General features: G+C 36.6%; 3 protein-coding genes across 5 annotated transcripts in view; 2 read left to right on the top strand and 1 right to left on the bottom strand.

Annotated features, from left to right (window-relative positions):
* Positions 1 to 127: 127 nt before the first annotated feature.
* On the top strand, positions 128 to 7,765 carry LOC102229237 (retinol dehydrogenase 12-like). Its single transcript, XM_005803319.3, has 7 exons — positions 128 to 407; positions 785 to 900; positions 2,865 to 3,020; positions 3,621 to 3,725; positions 4,481 to 4,690; positions 5,471 to 5,663; positions 5,813 to 7,765. The coding sequence occupies exons 1-7, from the start codon at positions 253 to 255 to the stop codon at positions 5,913 to 5,915; spliced, it is 1,038 nt and encodes a 345-aa protein (XP_005803376.3). The 5' UTR covers positions 128 to 252; the 3' UTR covers positions 5,916 to 7,765.
* Positions 7,766 to 8,654: 889 nt separating this feature from the next.
* On the top strand, positions 8,655 to 10,500 carry sec61g (Sec61 translocon gamma subunit). The gene is made up of 4 exons (XM_014470340.2): positions 8,655 to 8,770; positions 9,131 to 9,231; positions 9,386 to 9,488; positions 10,351 to 10,500. The coding sequence occupies exons 2-4, from the start codon at positions 9,138 to 9,140 to the stop codon at positions 10,358 to 10,360; spliced, it is 207 nt and encodes a 68-aa protein (XP_014325826.1). The 5' UTR covers positions 8,655 to 8,770; positions 9,131 to 9,137; the 3' UTR covers positions 10,361 to 10,500.
* Positions 10,501 to 10,834: 334 nt separating this feature from the next.
* tpk1 (thiamin pyrophosphokinase 1) overlaps positions 10,835 to 20,052 on the bottom strand; it is a 72,228-nt gene continuing 63,010 nt past the window's right edge. For all 3 annotated transcript variants that reach the window (XM_023326596.1, XM_023326597.1, XM_014470347.2), the window contains one exon: positions 10,835 to 11,016. In XM_023326596.1, coding sequence (XP_023182364.1) covers positions 10,871 to 11,016 — 146 coding nt within the window. In that variant the 3' untranslated portion in view covers positions 10,835 to 10,870. The remainder of the gene's footprint in view (positions 11,017 to 20,052) is intronic.

Raw genomic sequence — 20,052 nt, 5'->3', positions numbered from 1 at the left:
TCTTCGTTCAAAGCTCGTATGATCAAATTATCTCATTTTCCAAACACGTTACATGGTGAAGCGCTGAATTGTGGCCATTTTTTTTGTAAAGTGAAAGCCAGACGCATGAGGTTTGGGGTGATTCTCAGTCCGTAAGGAGAGGCAGGCGAGCAGGCAGGCAGGAGCCAACAGGAAAGCCGTCTGTTCTCAGGCTAACTCGTTAATCAAGCTTGCGCCAGCTGGCTTCTGATTGGTCCAGCCGGGAGATGCGAAATGCGCGCAGCAGGCTGTGTGGAGATGACAACCTGGGAGCCAGTGCTGAACCGTGTGGTGGAGACTGGAGGGGGAACGTCTGTTTGGTTGTCACTGAAATTGCCCACCGATCTTAAAGTGGAAATCCATTATTCTGGAGGAATAATGAACTGCAGGTAAGAGAGAGAGAAAAAATCTTACAAGAAAAAAAGGCTAAGAGGCTGGATCTAATGACTGCACTAACTTGAAATGGAAGAGGGAAAAAAAAGAACGTTAGTAAGAAGATTAAACTCCCACCAGACCTGGTCTTATTATTATTAGACTGTCTGGGCCAAGGATCAAAATTAGTTCATTGTATTTAATTGTATGTCTGGTACATAATAGATTCCAGCCTTTACTTAAAAACTGGGTTTCAATATAATGAAAATTGCTGTGGTTTCTTTTTTTTTTTCCAATTGTCTTTAATTTATTTTCTTGCTAATTCAACTAGACAAGACTTTATGAAAAGAAGCTAAATGCAACATCCTGTCATTCCAAATGTACTTTTACCCAGGAGTGCATGCTGTAACCACTGGTCATCTGAGGAGAGGTTGGATGGGAAAACAGTGATCATCACCGGAGCCAACACCGGTATCGGCAAAGAAACAGCCAGGGATCTGGCAAGAAGAGGTACAATCCAGTCAATTTCGTTTCTATGCCTCTCTCTGCTTCGTTGTTTCTAACTTTTACACTGTGACTTTCATGGAACATTCCACTATGCTTCAGGGATTTAAGCCCTTTCACTGCTTGGTGATGGAAGCTAATCTGAAACGTTAATCACACTTAATCTGTCTTGGTTCAACTTTACTATATACATTAAGCTGTCTCGCAGGGTTTTATAAACTCAGCATAACTTACAGGCTTAATAAGTTAGGCTGAAATAAAACTGCTACCTTCCTGGACATGTAAGCAATCATTTTAAAAGACAGATGGCAGTGATGCAAGTCAGATGAGGAATCGGGGAGACAGAGGGAGCATTGTGAGGGTCTGTTGCCCTCCTGAGCCAGACAGGCGACAAAAGAGAGAGTTTGGAGGGTGCACACATACACACATCCACACCCCCCCAACACACGCGCACACACCCCGACCCAGTGTAATGTAAAAACTGGTTCTGCATAGATGATTAAATCTGTTTGTTCGCCCAAGGCGCAGCGTGAGGTATGCCCCTGCTGCTTTTTGAAAATTACCACCATGCTTTTGAGAGTGCACCACTTCATTCTGTAAATGAAAGGGCAAGTGGGAATCATTTTCCTTTTTTATTACATGCCGTCGACCAGGGAGGGGGGTTGGAGAAAGAAAAAAAAACATATTATCTTTGTTGTTGAAAAATCAAATGAATGTAGAGCACTGTGGGAGAAAACAACAGTGTCAAAAGGGAGATGACAGAATAATGACCTCCTCTCTTCCTTCTTGCATTAGGAGAATTTACTGTCAGAAGATGCCTTCATTTATCAGTAAATTGGATTAAGTAATGACAGAATGGCATGATTAGGTTTGCACAGATTCATAACAGGCAGCAATACCTTGGAGCAGCTGCATCCTAAGGCACCGAGGGAAATCTGAACAAATCACAACTGTGTTGTATTTTTTCTTTTCTATCCTGGATGAAGTGCTTGCTTTTGGTAATTTTATCATGTCAAAGTCTACATTCTGTTTTTTTTTTTTTTTTTTTTTAAACAAGACCTGGGACTGCTTAGCCATGGATTTGAATTTACAGTGATTGATAACGATAACACATTTGATAATGACTGATTGCATTTAAAGAGACTCAGTCACTACTTCTAAAATGGGAGAGGAATTGAGCGTTCCCACGTGGGAGCAGCTGAGCACGAACAAAGACACAATAATGAGACACAGATGCTACATTCCAACTGATTAATGGCTCACCACTTCCTTAATTGCAGTGTGGAGCAGCTATCTGCAATGTCTGCTGTAGTTTTTCTCTTTTTTTTTTTTTTTTCATTGTCAGGATATTTGTGGTACAGTGTGGGGCTTTTGCCTTTGTAAATGTATATATATATTTATATTAGTTTTAATGGTCATGCATCCCAATCTTTGTGTGGGTGAGAGAAAGAATGAGTATTTTGTCCTCGAATCCCCTTTCTGAGCTCATTAAGGAGAATGCCTCATAATTTGCCTTGGAAGCAAAGCGGTGCCGTGGAACAGTTGGCTAAATGAGCTGCTGAAAGAGAGCTTAGAAATCATTAGAGAATGATCAAACGTGCACAAGGATTTTTAGGGACTTCATTTGTTATTTGATGTTGGTGGCTTTCTTTGCCTCTAATTGAATAAAAGTGATGCTCTTTTACACTTGCAAACCTGCTTGTGTTGAATCTGTCCCCTGATGTGCCTCCTTTTAAAGTTTCTACTCCTGTATTTTAGGAGTACAATGTGGCTGTTCATTTGTTACAAGATGCGGTTCAAAGACAAAAAGCTTTGACCAAATCAAGATGCAAGAATATAAAGTTAGATCACAGGCATGATCTCTATTATAAGCCACTGCTCCAAGTACGCCAGAGCTGAACAACTGAGGTGAATTGTAGGTGTGTGACTGGGAGAACACATTTACATGTCTCCATCATCTGGTTTTTCAGGCGCCCGCATCGTTATGGCGTGCAGAGACATGGAGAGGGCCGAGGAGGCGCGGACCGACATCTTGGAGGACACAGGCAATGAGAACATCGTCATCAGGAAGCTGGATCTGTCCGACACAAAGTCCATCAGGGCTTTTGCTCAAATTATTAACAAAGGTAGGTAGGTGGCGTTAAACTTATGACCAAAGTAAGCCGTGAATAGATTCTTTGACCAAACAGGTTTTAGTAGCTTGAAAGAAAATATTTGGCAGTAAAGACTGATGGTTGAGGTTATTACTGTTGGTTGAATTTATGACCCTATAGGGATGAATGATCTTCTTCAGCCACTAATGGTTGTGGTATACATCTAGTGTTGCTTTTTATTGGTCCTACTTTATTTTCAATATATATGTTTCCTTTAAAAATGCAGTATTACCTTTCATTGCTATGCTTTTAACATTCATATTCATATTTACCCATGTAGCAACATCATAATTACTTTTGGAATATTTTTACCATTTTTTTGTGAATGACACAAAGATTGCTTAGAGATTTCAGTTTTACTTAAGTCAAATTAGACGTTTGCATGCATTTCTTTTCTTTGTATGCAGAATCTGGTAAGACTGTATGACATGAACATACCACACCACAAAAAAAACCCAAAAAAACAAATGATACTCTGTGGGCCACACAACAGATTGTTTATTTTTATACACTGTAATAAACAAAAAATCTGGTTTCTATTGCACTAACATTAATATTGTCAATGCTTTCTAGAAGAAAAGCAAGTGAATATCTTAATAAACAACGCAGGCATCATGATGTGTCCTTATTCCAAGACTGTGGATGGCTTTGAAATGCAGTTTGGAGTTAATCATTTGGGTAAGTTATATTGCAGTGATATCTTTTATATATATATATATATATATATATATATATATATATATATATACACATATATATTTCCTGAATGTTGCAGTTTTAAGGCACCTAAGAACTATATAAAATAGCTTGGATGACTGATGTGAGTTTATTCATTTCTGTATTTGGGAGAGGTAAGTTTAAATAGACGGCAAGACTGGAAAGTGAGAGGCGGGATTCAGTCTTAATGGCAACACAACTGACAAACACATCAACCTGAGAAGATTCTGGAGCAGCTTTTTTTTTTCCTTTTCAAGATGTCACTGTGTATCGGACCGTCTCTTACTCCCAGATGATGTTTATTTTTTGTGCATTATTTTTGTCACAAACTGTCAGTGTGAGCAGCCTGTGCTCAGACACGTTTGCCCACACACATATGGACACCAAGTCGCACACAACGAGACACAAGCCTACACGAGTTTTAAGAAAAGATTCCGTGCTGGAGTATGAGCAATCTTCCAAATAGTGGCAGTGTTTATGTGAAGAATAAAACAAGAAATTAAGAACTGTAAAGACATATTCTGATAGCATTTCAAAGTCTACAGAGCAGAAATACTTGCAGCAATTGCACTTACTGCCATGCATTCTTGGATCTTTGTGGTTTGGATATCTCACTGAATGAATGAACATGTCAAGATACTTCACAACAGTTAAAGCCATTCAGCCGCAGAGCCACAAACTATTTTAATGATTTATGTAATCTGACTTTCTTTAAGGTCATGTCCTCTTAACCTACCTGCTGCTTGACCTCATCAAATGTTCTGCTCCGGCCCGCATTGTAGTCGTGGCATCGGTGGCCCACACTTGGACTGGCCTTCGACTTGATGACATCAACAGTGAAACGAGTTATGATGCTATGAAAGCTTACGGACAAAGCAAACTGGCTAACGTCCTGTTTGCACGCTCTCTTGCCAAACGGTTACAAGGTGAGAATGAACTTCCGAACCATCAGTAAACAAATATTAATATAAGACATGTCTTCAACCCCAAAACAGATGCTGTGTTGTAAGGGGCATACACATCCTGGTATTTGATAGAATATTAACATATTTTTTTCATAAGAAGCCACAGAAGCCCGAACAGCAAACATTTGCAAATACTTGAGAACCTCTCTAGAAACGCATATAACTGTCTATTATAATAGTTCACACATAGCCAATCAGCGCCAAGGAATATGAATGGTGCTGCTGGATTGGCTGTCTTTTCAATTGCCATCCAGTAGCGTGTTTAGTAGCATTGCACATAGATATTTCACCTTCCCAAGTTGCATTTTTTAAAATATGTATTTTAAACATACACTACCAAAAATGTTAATTTTACAGGAATAATTCTGAGTTGGATTCCACAGAAAAATCTGTGGCTAGTTTAATCTCCGAATACTGAACTGGAAATAGGTGGGCGTCCTCTGTAGGTCTCATTGAAACCCAAATTTGATGAATTATGGATGTTTATAGGACCTCCATCCAATTAATCAAAAAATGATAATCCAAATGTCAGTTTATATGTACAAAACACACTTTTCATTTTGTTATGTTAAACATTATAAGAGTTATCTACCCTTTTTTTCCACAATATGCACAATAATTTGTTAAAAACGAAATTTCCATAAAATAGTTTGCGGCTATAGTGTGACTAAATGTGAAGAAGTTCTCAGGGTGCTTTCAAAATTGCAGTAAATGTAAATCTCGCCTTTGTTCATGCTGTAGGAACTGGTGTCAATGTCTTTTCTCTGCACCCGGGGGTGGTCCAGTCTGATCTGTGGCGACACCAGCACCAGTGCATACAAGCAGCAGTGAAGATCTTCCGGATTTTTACCAAGACAACAGTGGAGGGAGCACAGACCACCATCTTTTGTGCTGTGGAACAAGGCCTGGAGAGCCAGAGTGGAAACTATTTCAGGTAGCTTTAGCCAAGAAGCTCAGTAACTGTTAATCCGTAACATACTGCACATTTACTCAGCAAAACTTTACAAATGTACAACTTTTAACAATGGCACAAAAGAACCAGGCAGGATCTAATGACCAATTTCTGTCACTGTTTGTGTTCAGTGACTGTGCGCCCGCACGCTGCTCAAGGGCTGCTGCTAATGATGACTTGGCCCAGACGTTGTGGGAGGTGAGCTGCGACATGCTTGGCATCACCTGGCAGTGAAGAGCAGCGGTTTAACTATGTGTTATACATATCACATGTCGAAAGCACTGTTATGCACTTTTATGAATCCTTGACTCGTTTGAAAATTTTGGCTGTTCTGAGTGACGTTGAGTGTGAAGTAACGAGGACTGCTCTAAGTTTTTCTTTCATTTTCTGTCAACAAAAAGAAATCACATGTTGTATTTAATCAGCATTTATGGAATTATATCTGATGTAAAACCTTTTTAAAGCATTCCAGATACATAGATTTTCTAAGTATTTATTTGTTGTGTATCTTGTACTAAAACGGTGCTTCGTCATGAGAATAAGTTAACCAGTATGTTATGCTTTAATTTAGTTGAATAAGACCTGAGCTGCTAAAGTCATTACATGCTATTGCTGTTTCATTTTACAAGTCTTTATTACTAAGATGGAATGTAGCATTTGTTTAGCTATATTGCAACAAAGTTTGAACAAACTCAAAAATGCTGTTATAAGGCTATTTACTCTGTATTTTTATTATTTACATCGTTTACATGTAAGTTGACTTCAAAGAAGATTCTGTGAACTGTTACTTAAAGGTGTTACTGATGCTAATTCCTCAATAGTTACGTACACAAATAGTCTAATTTTTAAAGAGTCAGCGAGGATAGATTCCCCTGCGGATGGAACGCGCTGAAAATCTTCCTTTGTTAGAATCCTTGTTCCCTTTGTAAGGCTCTCTGTACATCTATCGATCAGTAAAAATCCAATCCATGTAAACAGTTTTATATTGAACTGTACTTTGCATCTGGTTTATTCAGACATTCTGCAGTTTTTTTAATAATTCTTTTCTCTCAAAAGAAGGCAAAGCAACATCAGCGAAATTCATGACGGAGATAATGGGTTGCAAAAGAATAAGCTTATAAAGTGTCAGCCTGCTGAAATTTGACAGTAATGTGAAACATGCTATGTAACAGGATGACATCTTGTAAAAGTTTTTTTGACCAACATTTATTTATTTATTTAGTTTGAACAGACAAAAAGTAAACTCTACAACATTTTGTAGCGTTGCGCTCGTTTGTCAGAAATTTATGTATATATATATATATATTTTTTTTCCCCCTTAAACTCGTTGCTCCAGATGAAGTTACATGAATGAATTTAACACAATTGGATAATAGCGAGGAGTTAGAGGCTCTTACTCTTTGAAGTTAGCCATCTCATCCAAAATAGATGGCACAATTTGTGACCTCATGATTTTTTTTTTTTCTTGATTGTAACATTTATAAAGTTAATACTGTAATCATGCTGCTGACTCATGTTGGCTTTATGAAACCAGAGAACGACTAAAGTGAACATACCAGAACAAGAAATCTCTAATCTTAATCTAAATCACATGAGGGGGTAAATATTAGAAAGAATGTTGTATGAGTAACAAGAGGTAGTAAGAGTATTGAACACATATCCACTCTGCAAGAATGCTGATATGCAAATAGGCGGGGGTGACAAACCAGGATAAAATACAAAACAAATATTACTATTAAGAAGGTATTTGACAAATAATTTAAGAGCTGTGTTGTCTGACTATAGTAATGTAAAAGTCTTAGAATGTGGCCTCAAAGATTTTTTTTTTTTTTGCATTTTCAGCCACTTGTTGGTAGCTTCTTCAATGGTTTTAAGAGTAGTATCTTGTTAAAGACTAATCTCACTTAAGACTGAAGCACACGATTGTGCAAAAAAATAAAAAGCATTTGCAGGTGAATTTTCTGTCTGACCACCAGACAAACTAAATTGTTCTAATTAAATTTATTTTCAAAGATAAATTGAAGGAAAATATACCGTCTGCAGACCTTGAGACGTTAGATTTAATTAGTTGATAGTTGATAGTCTATTTATTGATAATTAAAGTTGTTTAAAAATATTTCAGATAGTTACAAAAATATGAAATTAATTTACAATGTTTATTCAACACACAATGTCAAAAGAGATCTCAGTGGTAGATGAATGGTTTTAAAAACTGAAGTAAGAATAAATAAAAGTGGAGGTTTGACTATCGGAACAGAAAACTAAATGCAAATGAATTAAATTAAAATTAAAATCAGTAACAGTATTTGTGGCTAAACAGCTGAGGGACATCTTAGACAATGGATTTACAGAAACAAAACCAAAAGAAGAACACAAAGTTGTAATACCCTAGAGAGGACATATGAACTTCGGTTATTTCTTTGTTGAATCATAAATCTAAACTGGGAAAATGGATGAATAATATTTGTTGGTACAGGTGCAACAAATAAATTAATATGTAAAAAAGTGTTAACACTCTTTCAGTGATTATTTAACAAAAATAATCACTTTTTATTGAGTAACATATTATATATTGAGCTGTTTTACAGTATATAGTGCAAATTCATTTATCAGTTATGTCAGTGTAATAAAGCTCTCACTCTCTCTAATGTGTTCTTTACGTGTGCTTCCTGCAGAGACACATTAAGATACAAGAAACCATTATTTATTTGTTTATACAGGATAAAAAAATATATACGTACTATAGCTAGAATTGCACTGTGAAGGGAAACTTAAAATAGGACAGAATTTAACATAAATCACTTGTGCCATCACAAGGATGCGATTCCAAGCCTTAAAATGCTTCTGCAGCTTTATTCATTCTATTAAAAATAAGAAGATACAATAACTTACTACCACGTCATGGTGTAGAAAACCTCCCAGCCTGCAGGCGGAGATGTAGACGGAAACGTGTACAACCTGAAAAGGAAGAAACACGTCACACGCATGCGCTGTTTAAGACTACGTCAGCTTAGTTTTTTCTTCTAGCCGTGTCGAAGCTACGTGGCCACAACTACTTTGTGTTCTGAGAAAAAACAGGACGGAAACAGGTAAAATAACTGCTTTTAATCAGTCTTATTGTATTTTTTGATTAAAATCATAATGGACGAAAGAGTTTGAGGAGCTTCGGCGTAACAAGTTTAACTTTAAAAAATGCTTTGTCGAGGTTAGCTTGTCCTATTCTAATATACGGTATTAGTAATAGAAACTGATTTGTTAAACGGCTTTGTATCACGTTTTCAATGTTAAGGTGCCACATGTTTTGTATAAAGTTGTCACAGCGTTCGTGTTTGTTGCAATAGAAGTAAATGAATGCAATTATGAAGTGATTAAAAGCTGAAACGATGAAGTCAACGTCAGCGCTAAAGAAAATGTAAGCTACAATGATGACCTGTGATTTCTCTTTGCAGCACAACCATGGATCAGGTGATGCAGTTTGTTGAGCCCAGTCGGCAGTTCGTCAAGGACTCCATAAGGCTTGTGAAGAGGTGCACAAAACCAGACCGAAAAGGTATTTTTTCCCGCCCCCCCTATCCCTTTTGGTTTAAATAAAGCCTGAGGTGTTTCGTTAACCTATCCCGGCTTCAAAAGCAAGTTCAATTTCACCTTATATTTCACTGTTATTTATATATTTATTTTACAATATGGGTGTTTTTTTTTTTAAGAATTTCAGAAGATTGCCATGGCCACAGCAATTGGGTTTGCCATCATGGGCTTCATTGGTTTCTTTGTCAAGCTCATCCATATCCCCATCAACAACATCATTGTGTAAGTAAAAACAGCACTTTAAATACTACTGAATATGATGGAGAGTTGCACTTATTTCATTGTACTTTTGTAATGTGAAACAAGTCAGTCAAACAGAAAAAGATGAAGATTAATTTATACTTGGATGATTAAAATTATTATGAAAGATTGCAGACACTTTGGCTAAGCAAAAAATATAATAATGCCTATTGGCATATCAACATGTTGCGCCATAGCAAGTTTCAGAGTTTTATTGTCTGTAATTCAATGGAAGTTGTTTTTATTTTTTTTATGGAAACAAAATACATGTAAGTAAACCTTATGAATTAGGCCTTAATCACAAACCACAGTTGTATATTTTTGTGCCTAATTACTTTCATAAATTGCTCAATATTGCCACGTTAGATTAATTCTCTATGGTTCATTTTCAAAAACATGCATCCCACCTGCTTCCAAGACCAAACATCAGCAATACTATTATTATATTTGCTTAAAAATAATAAATAAAATAAAATGTGGCTAACAAGGTGATTGCAAATGTTAAAACATTTTATTTTGCAAGTAAAATAGTATATGTATGTCTTAATTCTTGCTATAAATCCCTAGAAATAAGTAAAACATAAGCATCACCTTAATCTTCAGTCTTGAAATATTGGAAAACTGCTCTTTTATGATATACGCGCTTCATAAATTTAGTTATGATGCAACATGTATTCTTTAACTCCTTACTGGTTTTCTTAATTTTACAATTACTTACCAAAAAAGCAGAGATTTTGTTCTTTTGCAACATTTTTTCTATCTTGTAAAATAGGGCTGCATAAAGAAATGAGTTTGACTTTTAAGTTTTGATTAATGCTAACATTTATTTTTGTTTTTCTTCTAGTGGTGGTTAAATCTTGATCGAGCCAAATCTACCTGGACAGACCTCGGTGCAAAGTGTTATTAGTTGTGATGGCGAACTGAATGGACATTTTTACATTCTGTGCTCAACATTTATATTTTGTTGTGTAAATAAAAAAAAAAATTAAACACACATGCTGATTACTTTTTAATAAATTGGGAAATTTGTCACTTTATTGTGAAAATGGTTTTTAATTTTGGAATTGAGTGCAATAATACAGTTATGACAAGCCCAAATATAAAACATGACATAAGGCACTATTCACTTTTTTGGGCGGGGGGAAAAGGAGATGGAGAAGTTGAAAGCACATGGTGTGGGATACAGTTCAATGTGATGTTACGGACATGATCTACAGTTAGCAAATGGCTTTACATCATTTCTGATCTTTCAAAGTGTGACTAAATTCACTCCATAACAATCTGTATTTCTTAAACAAGTGTTTTTTGTTCTACCTTGTTTTAAAAACAAAACAAAAGGTAGTTACTTCTGACGGAACAGTCTGTTATTTCTCATTAATGTGGATGCCCATGCTCCAAAGCAGAGGCTGGTCTGTGGTCACAGTCACAGGCTTCCTGGGGCTCCTTGGTGCTGTGGGTTCATAGGTGTTGGAGGTGCTCACAAGCTTCCCAAACTGCAGGACCTGTTTATCTGGACAGACAAGACATGAAAAGTTACCTACTGAAAGATGCCAACCAAGCTGTGTTGTTTAGGGGAAATACTGTATGTTCAGTGTCGGATTGTCGTGACATAGAGGCTTTTGCCGTTCATAATACAGCAGAGTTACAGCTCTGGTTGACGTAGCTGGGAAAGTTTGTTCCTGAACAAAATGTAGAAACCTGCAAAGCCTAATCTGTAAAATTCTAATGCAAACACTTTCACTTTCTAGTTAGTGAAGTCTTAAGTAAGACAAAGTTGACCACAATAGTGAGGAACTAATCTGCACATTTTGTTACACATCCTTCATGCAAACAAATCATAGGATTTACTGTAAAGGCTTCAAAAAGTCCAATACTTCTTGGTATTTTAGATACGTTTTCAGCTTAACAAATTTTTATTTTATTTTTTTGTCAAATTGGACACAATTTTGTATGCCATAAGCTTCAACAATTAAAACAAAATGTAGTTGGATTAACTCACTTTCACTTCCAGCATCATCAAACTAAACACACAATTGTTAGTTTTAGCAAAATATCACTTTTTAAAGCTTAATATAACCCTGTGAATAGTTAAAGGACACTGGCCTATGCCATCTCAACAGGAAAATAAATGGTCATTGCTGACCTCTAGTGGCCAAAGTTTATACATCAAACTGTAAGGGAATACTGTAATCTGCCATCTGAAATGAATTTACAATTACTAATGGTTTATTTTTTATTATACTAGATTATTGGGATTTAGTATTGAATATAGTTAATTAGTGACCATGTTTAAAACTTAATACTTTTTTCTGTTAAATTAGTGTATGTAATAAAATACTTAAGCATCTTTCTCTGGGTTGTTCCATGCAAAACCTCTGGACTCTTGCCGGTTTAACTTTCTTGAGTGTGTTGTCATTTCGCTTCATTCTTAACTATATGATATCAAAGTTTATCAAAGATTTTCAGCAAGCATTTCTACAGTGAGCAGAATTAAAAAACAAAAGAGGATACAAGTATGCAAGGAAGAAGAAAGGGGCAACTCAAGGAAGAACGCATGAAGGTTAGACATTAATGTCAGAAGGAAGAAAGGGCAGGGAGAACAAAAAAAAAGTAGAAAAGAGTAAAGGCAGGGAAAGGAAAGAAAGGGCACAAGGAAGGAAATGAGGGAATGACAATGAAGAAAGAAAAGGGCTCCAAAGAAGGAAATTATGAGAAAGAAGGTATGTAAAACAGAAGAGAGAAAGAATGAAGGACAGTGGAGGAAAGTAGTTAAAATGCTTAGACAGAAGAAAGTTAAGACACAAGATGAGAGAAGAGCATGTGAAAGAACAAAAGGATGAAAGAATGAGGAAGGGCGATTACAAGGAAGTAAGAACGAAGGGAAAGGGAAACAGAAGGAAAGGAGAACAGAGGAAGGACACAAAGAAGGAATGAACGTTCCACATTTAGATTACAGCACAGGAAAATAAGTCTGGAAGAAGATATATTTTTCCGTGTCTATCCGGACTTGGAATTCACTAAAATAAAATTCTGTGTAGACTACCTTCTTTCTTTATCTGCTTATAGAAAAGTGCAGTAGCTTTAGCATTTTAAACCCACATACACTCAACCAGCAAGTAATTATAAGGCCATAACTGTTTTTTAAACTCACCTCTAAGAAATTGGAGAGCAAATGGTGCTCTACACAAGTAATTGAGCCGTACTAAATCTGGAAAAATAGTCTGTTTTATGAAAACAATTGGCCAAATTAGAGCACTGTATTTCTTTTCATTATCCTAGTAGTACAATAGCCAGACCTTTAGCTCTCAGCTGTGATGACTTCGCAGAATTTTTCATAAATAAAATCCATTGAAAATAAAAAAATGCAATCCTCCAAAAATTAGTAAGCAGTTTTTCTCTAAAGAGCCTAGTGGTTTTTCCTGTTTAGCATAAGTTATCATCTTCACTCTCAGTTATCGCTAGATGCTCATGCATCTAGAGGAAGTACAGGAAAGTTAGTGACACAATTTGTTAGGTTTCTTTAAAGTTTACCAATAAATAATAAACTGAATGTTGACTTTTATTAAATTAATTTCTGAGTAGGATCTAGTAGGAATGCATAAAATGAATATTATATCTATATGACTGAATTAAATGGATGATATGTGCATAGTTTGGACATTTTTATTATTATTTTTTACAGTGCCTTAAGATATTTGTTGTGAATTGGCACCATGTGAATGAACTTAATTGAATTGACTTGAACTTCTGAATAACCTTTTCATAAATGCAAACAACCAAGTCACGGAAGGAAATAATCTATAATCTCTCTAAATCAGGGCAGTTTTGTTGAATTCAGTCAGGAAATAATAATTGGTCTGGTAAGGAACAAATACATGACTGTGCTTCAACAGGCAGGAATGACAAAAATATGAAATCGACCATCACCGTTTTTCAATTACGAGTTACGTTTATTTATGCAGCATTAGCTCCGAACAAGCAGCACTGACAAGCTCCGAGAATGGAGCTGCTGAATCGTGTCTAATATGAAAAGGGCAAACTCACCAAGAACATTTCTCTGTTATTTCTGCACCTTTATCTGTCACAATGTCTTTAGCATCGGTAGCAAGTTAAATATCAAATCAATGAATGACTGCACAGTACAGCAATTCTGCAAACATCTTCTTTAAAAGTGTTGCATGACAACACTGAAGCTTCGTGGTTTTTATTTAAGGAGCCGATCATGCACACACTATATAAATACATATAATCTCCATTTTAATTTGTATCTTATATTGATCTGATCATCTGCTTTGGTTGTTCGGTGTCCAACTGTGTTGAATGATCACTGGACCGATTACCACAAGCCACAGCTGGAACAAAAGGTCCATCGAAGGTCAGGATACAACTTGTCAATTATCGCTTCTCTATTTAAAGCTCACCTTAAGTGTGGAAACAACAATGCTATGCTAAAAAGGCTGTCTTGTTCAGTGGTGCCAAGATACCAATCTGTATTCTGTCACAGATCTGTTGCTTGCACTTTCAAGAAAGCTTAAGGTACGGATATGCACGCCGAATAACTATTCTGTTTCTAAAAAAATATTGCAAAAACCTCAAAAACCTTTCTCTACATTGTCATAATGGAGTGTTTCCGTATTTAATGTTGAAAAAGATTAATTTAATATACTTTGGAATAATCCTGTAACATAGGAGAGTGTGGAAAAAAGTGAAGCTGCGAATACTTTCCGGATGCTCGGTGTGTGTGTGTGTGTGTGTCTCTGTCTGTCTGTCTGTCTGTCTGTCTGTCTCCTTTGAAAATGTTGATTTGTTTATGGACAGAAAAAAGTTCTGGAATAAATTTTCTTGTTCAAATGCTTTTACGTCACCAGACACTGCCATTTCCTATATGCACTGTATATAATCAAAGTCCATTTTTGTAAGTTGTTCTTTTCATCTTTAAAAGATGGACTGACTAGAATGTCTATATCGCATCATTTAGGCTGTAAAAGTTGATTTCCCCACATGTTCAATATTCAACTGGTGCGTAAGTGATTTTTTTTTTTTTTTTTGAGTGTACGGATGCAGTTCCAGCTCAATTAAACTAGGTTCAGTTTTTCTATATAGTACAGATTCATAACGAATATCGTCTCTAAGCACTTTACAAGAGAAGCAGATCCAATTTATATACAGAAATATGTGTTCAATTTAAGGATATTAACAGATTCAAAGTAAACAGGTTGAATAAAAGGAAGTCCTGGTCATTAGTTCACATAAAGCATACTGAGATGAAGGTAAATATTAGATCAGTGAAATCCTTATGGTAAAGACTCCCTGGACTCCTTATGAAGCAATTATTGTTTGAACAGTCCTGCACTTTTCTTTTTCCCAGTGTTTAATGACTATGTAGTTGCAGTACAACTACATAGCATATTGTATCACAAAAACCCCCCAAAAAACAACATATAATTTCAAATGTGGAACATGCGTAGAAATTTCCCCTAAAATGATCAAATTAACTTTATATAGGACGTCTATGCCTACGCATACTTCCTATAATACTAAAAATATGTCAAATGCTGCATTAATATTACAAATGCAACAACTTGCACTGCTTGATCACCATAAACAGAATTTCAAACATCGTAAAAGAAAACATCTCTTATAAATATGCAGAAGCTGTTGTTGAAACAATATCACACAAAGGCAAAACTAAATGTAGAAGAACAAAGGCAGAAAGGAATGAAGCAAATCATTTGTCCACAGGCGGCTGCAACCACATCAAACGGGGACAAAGAAAAATCCCATCCCGCTTCAAAGACTCCCAAATAAGCAAGGTATTAGAGCAGCTTGACTCAGAATGAGGAGGATAATAAGTCTTTTGTGAAGTTAGGTTACTTAATAACTGAGTGAGCACAAAGGCACGATCACTTTGCTATGGGTGTAGGAGAATTACATCAGGCTGTGCTTGAACATCTTTCTTGGCAGGATAATGGATTTCCACTGTATTTTTACCAGCATGAGGTTGTCAAAGAGTTGGAGAAATGGAGAGTTATGTGTGAGTGAGCTTGTTTGTGGCTCTCTTCAGACGGGTCAAAAGTTCTGGAGAGGGTAGGCGTAACAAACAAGAGCTTCAATTCTCATCCAAATGGGAAAAATAAAATGTGCTACCTCCGAACCTCCTTTCATGAACACTGTAGTGCTGAGCGGAAAAATGTATTTTTCAGCCAAACGGGGAACGTTCTTATTATTTCTTTTTCTCACGGCTGGACTTAAATATTATGAAATATAGATGGAAAGGCTGCCTGAAAGTATATATCAAACATAAGTCTGGAAAACCACAGGACTATGTGTTCAGATTACTGCTAAGACAAATGTCCACACATCAGTTTTACATGGGTAGTAATGGGACACGTAATTATCAAAACTCCCACCAGGGGCACCAGAGCACAACAATAGGGAATGCATGGGAGGCATTCATAACAGGATGGCAAATGTGATTTGTACAAATACAGCTGTTGTCTGTGAGCACTTCCATTAACAAACCTCCACACACACACACGCACGCCCACACACAAAGGTGTGCGTGCTAACTTTACAGATCACTAAAGGCTTTCAAATAGCTTCATTAGCAATCACCTCCTCAAAGCTGATAACGATCAATAACTGCTCCCCCTCCCCACTCCGTGCAGAGGGGACCATGATGAGCGTCGCACCCCCTAGTGATAACAATGGAGATGTTTGCTGCCTGTAATTGCATTTCCAGCGCCACAGCCGAGAGGGCCCGTCAGCTGTAAGTGGGGCCGTATTTACACAACAAATTACCCAGGAGAGAGGGTGGCTAAGGAGAGACTCTGCAGACATGCAGACACTCACGTTGTAGTGGACAGGTGGGGTGGGTGGGGGGGCATTATGAGTGTTTCTGGCCTTTTCTGAAAGATAGAGAGGAATGCTGCTGCTCTATTTTTGTATCCTAATGGTGTTGTGTAAAGAGGCTTTTGGGGGACCTGCTAAAGGTGGCAAAAAGATTTTGAAATGCTCAAACAGTGCAGTGCAACTGTTGAGGTAAATGGGACTTTTCAAAGCCACTATTTATGCTAGCATATAAAAAAGTAGCAACCTAAGCACTTTTTAAATTTTTTATTTCACTTTGCATCATATACAGTTGGATTAAAAAAAAAATACAATGAGTTTAGTACGGTGGCCGACAGGTGCAAATGCGCAGCAAAAGAGAAAACATGCAAACAAAAAAGAAGACACCCCCGAATGAAATGCAGCAAACAAAAAGAGAGACGCAAACACCCCCGAATGAAATGCAGCAAACAAAAAGTGTTGAAAACAGAAGTGCTCCAGACCACTAGGGGGAGTCAAAGAAAATAGTATTCATTTCTATGGGACCAGATGCAAGATTCAGAGAAAGAAATTTGAAAGAAAGTAAAGGTATCTCACTGAATCTTGCATCTGGAAAGTGTGATTATTGTGAGAAGTCTGAAACAATAGAGCATGTTATTTTAGAGTGTTGTAAGTATGAAGAAGAGAGAAGATGCATGCTGAGAGAGTGTGTAGGTATTAAAGAAAGGTTTAATTTAATAGAATTTTTGAGGAGAGATTTCGGGAGTAGACATATTCAAATAATTATTCGGTATCTTAAAAAAACAAAGCTATTTCATAGGATATGAGTAGAGCAAGTTGGGTGTGAATGTGTAAAGAATATCAAAGAGGGGTATATAAAGTTATAAGCAAGTTGGATAATATAAGCAGGTGTGTATGTGTGGGGGTATGTTTAATCAGGAGTTAATGGAGGGAAAAGGTAGAAAGTGAAAGTTTATAGACCATCTCGAACCACACTCCATACTGGTAAGTGGCGGTAATGCTACTGTAAGTTTGTTGCCAACCGCCAATAAATACCAAGAAGAAGAAGAAGAAGAATCTTGCATCTGGTCCCATAGAAATGAATACTATTTTCTTTGACTCCCCCTAGTGGTCTGGAGCACTTCCGTTTTCAACACTTTTTGTTTGCTGCATTTCATTCGGGGGTGTTTGCGTCTCTCTTTTTGTTTGCTGCATTTCATTCGGGGGTGTTTGCGTCTCTCTTTTTATTTGCTGCATTTCATTCGGGGGTGTCTTCTTTTTTGTTTGCATGTTTTCTCTTTTGCTGCGCATTTGCACCTGTCGGCCACCGTAGTTTAGGCTGCAAAGAATGCATTGTTACTTTGGGTGGTTAGAAACTACCAAAGATCTGTTAAAATTAGATGTTTTTGAACAATGCTTTTATTGTGGAGGAATATATGCTGAAAGCAACCACGAAATAATGTTTTGTGCCAACTAATTCCAGTGCTCTAAATGAAAGGATTTATAATACGTGACCACGCTGAAATCCGCTAAATTGGTAAGATTTTTAAGCAAACAAGTTAAAGTTATTTTTTTAGATTTGCAGTTTGTGAGCAAAGTTGCAGTTTGTATGCAAGGAATAAATAAAGAGGAGGTACACACAATAATTTCCCCCGTGAACCTCTGAGCTGCTTGTGGTTTTGCAATATAAAATCAGATAAGTATTTAAGTGCTGAGAAACAAGATGATTGAAGAGATCTGAACCAGACTGTAAGTAGGGCAGAATTTCAAACTTACGTTTATGGTAAATTTTAGAGTTAAGAGTAGCTTAGATTTTCCTGAAGCTATTCTCCTCTGGGATTGGGGTACTAATCCCACAGAAGAAATTAGTAGCCCTTCTCTGGCTACTAGAGGAAAGAATACCTTTACTCTTCAGGTATTCTCCATTTAAGCACTTTTTGCAATTATTGCGGCTCAAACCATATATCTTGTCTTTTTTTTTCTGTAAACACCCGGCCAGGATGAGTGGGCTATGTCCTATGTTTCTCATTTGTTTAGCAGAATTTGTCTTTTAGAAGGAGTCACTGCTACCACTAACCATTATACCATATTTGTTGTGATTCCTAGAGAAACATGCCTGGGTCAGTTCATCTTTGTTTAGCAGTGTCTCTATTTTGGACAGTCATTTCTCCCAACAACCTACTGTCCTCTTTTTGTTATTTCTGACAAAAAAGCACTTCTGTCTCAGTGTCTCTGTGTTTACCTTTTGTCTTTTTCCTGGGTGGAATTATAAGGGAGGCATTAAGTTGTTGGACTAGTGCTGCTCTGCTTAGCCGTGTCTCTCCTCTAGATGGAGTCATCAGTAGAGCTTTTGCTGCTATTAACTTTCTTTCATGTACTCTTCCTGTTTTTCTATGCCAAAGAGAGTACTCCCAGCTCAGTGCATTTTATTTAGCTTTGTCTCTTCTCTGTCTTTAACAATCCACAGTCTGTATTCTGCTTCCATTATTTTGTGTTATTCGGCACTGATAAAGTTAGCTTGTTAATTTGATTGTTAATGGCATTTCTGCTATCAGCTATCTGTGCTGCTCTTGTTCATTTCCCCCCGAAATGTAGACTTTGTTTGTTGCTTATTTGTTAAGTTGCGTCTCTATTTTGAATGGAACAATTTCTGTCATTAACTATGTGAACTCTCTGATTTTCTTATTTTGAAGAAAATACCCATGGCAAAGTGCTTCTGTTTTAAACTGTATCTCTCTTCTGGATTAACCTACTTTTCCCCATCCCGATAGAAAGCCCCCTCGGTTATGTGGTCTCATGTTAAGCAGTGTTACTCTGTTTGTCTTTCCCACACAAAGAACTCCGATGAAATTTATTTATTTATTTTTTTTACCTGTATTGTTAATGTTTTTCTTAAATTTAGAAAAATTTGGACCAAATTGAATTTATGTCCCTGGACATGAGCTGGACATATTTGTCAAGATCCTTCAGAAGACTGTTGTTATAAAGATGTTGTAAGGAATTGAACCAAGCAATAAATTCGGAAAACAAATTTGAGAAAAGACAAATGAAACATATGACAATTACATATTTTGGAATGTTTTTCTTCTGCTACATAGGTCTTATAATAAGCCAGCTTGCAAATGTAAATCATTTCTTTTTTGACAGATATTACTGTGCTTCTGGATGATCTAGTAATATGGAAAGCAAATCTAAATGGAATGAAAACACCTTTAAAAACAACAGCTGATCACAAAGTGAAACAAATCATTTACATTCCCATTATATCTGAACATGTCCCTTTTTAATATGACTTGTCATGGAGACAAAACTCATTCTGTCAGGTTGAAGACCCCGCTGTTATCCAGAACACAGCGCTATCAACAGTTATGCTGCATAATGGGAAAGAGAAAATGGTTTTCAATAAAACATGTGTATACAGTAATAAGCTATTTGAATTACTGAAATGGAGTGAACACGTGATTTTATTTTATCATAAAGCAACCCTAAGGGTGAAGAAATCCTTTTTAGATTTATTTAGCTATTTTGCGTGAGGCAGAAATAATCAGTGCCGGCCCTCCACAAAAACAGAAAACCTATGAATCATAAGTATTTTTTGCTTTAATTATGTTTATATACCAATAGAAATATAAATCAAAAGGATTTTTAATATAACCCCCCCCCCAAAAAAAACATTGAGTTGTGTTTTATTCAAGAAATACAGAGCTGTATATCTCAA

Source organism: Xiphophorus maculatus, chromosome 21, assembly GCF_002775205.1.
Source record: "Xiphophorus maculatus strain JP 163 A chromosome 21, X_maculatus-5.0-male, whole genome shotgun sequence".
NCBI classification, from domain to species: domain Eukaryota; kingdom Metazoa; phylum Chordata; class Actinopteri; order Cyprinodontiformes; family Poeciliidae; genus Xiphophorus; species Xiphophorus maculatus.
The sequence above is the reverse complement of the archived record's forward strand: the minus strand, read 5'-3'. Positions and strand labels throughout refer to the sequence as shown.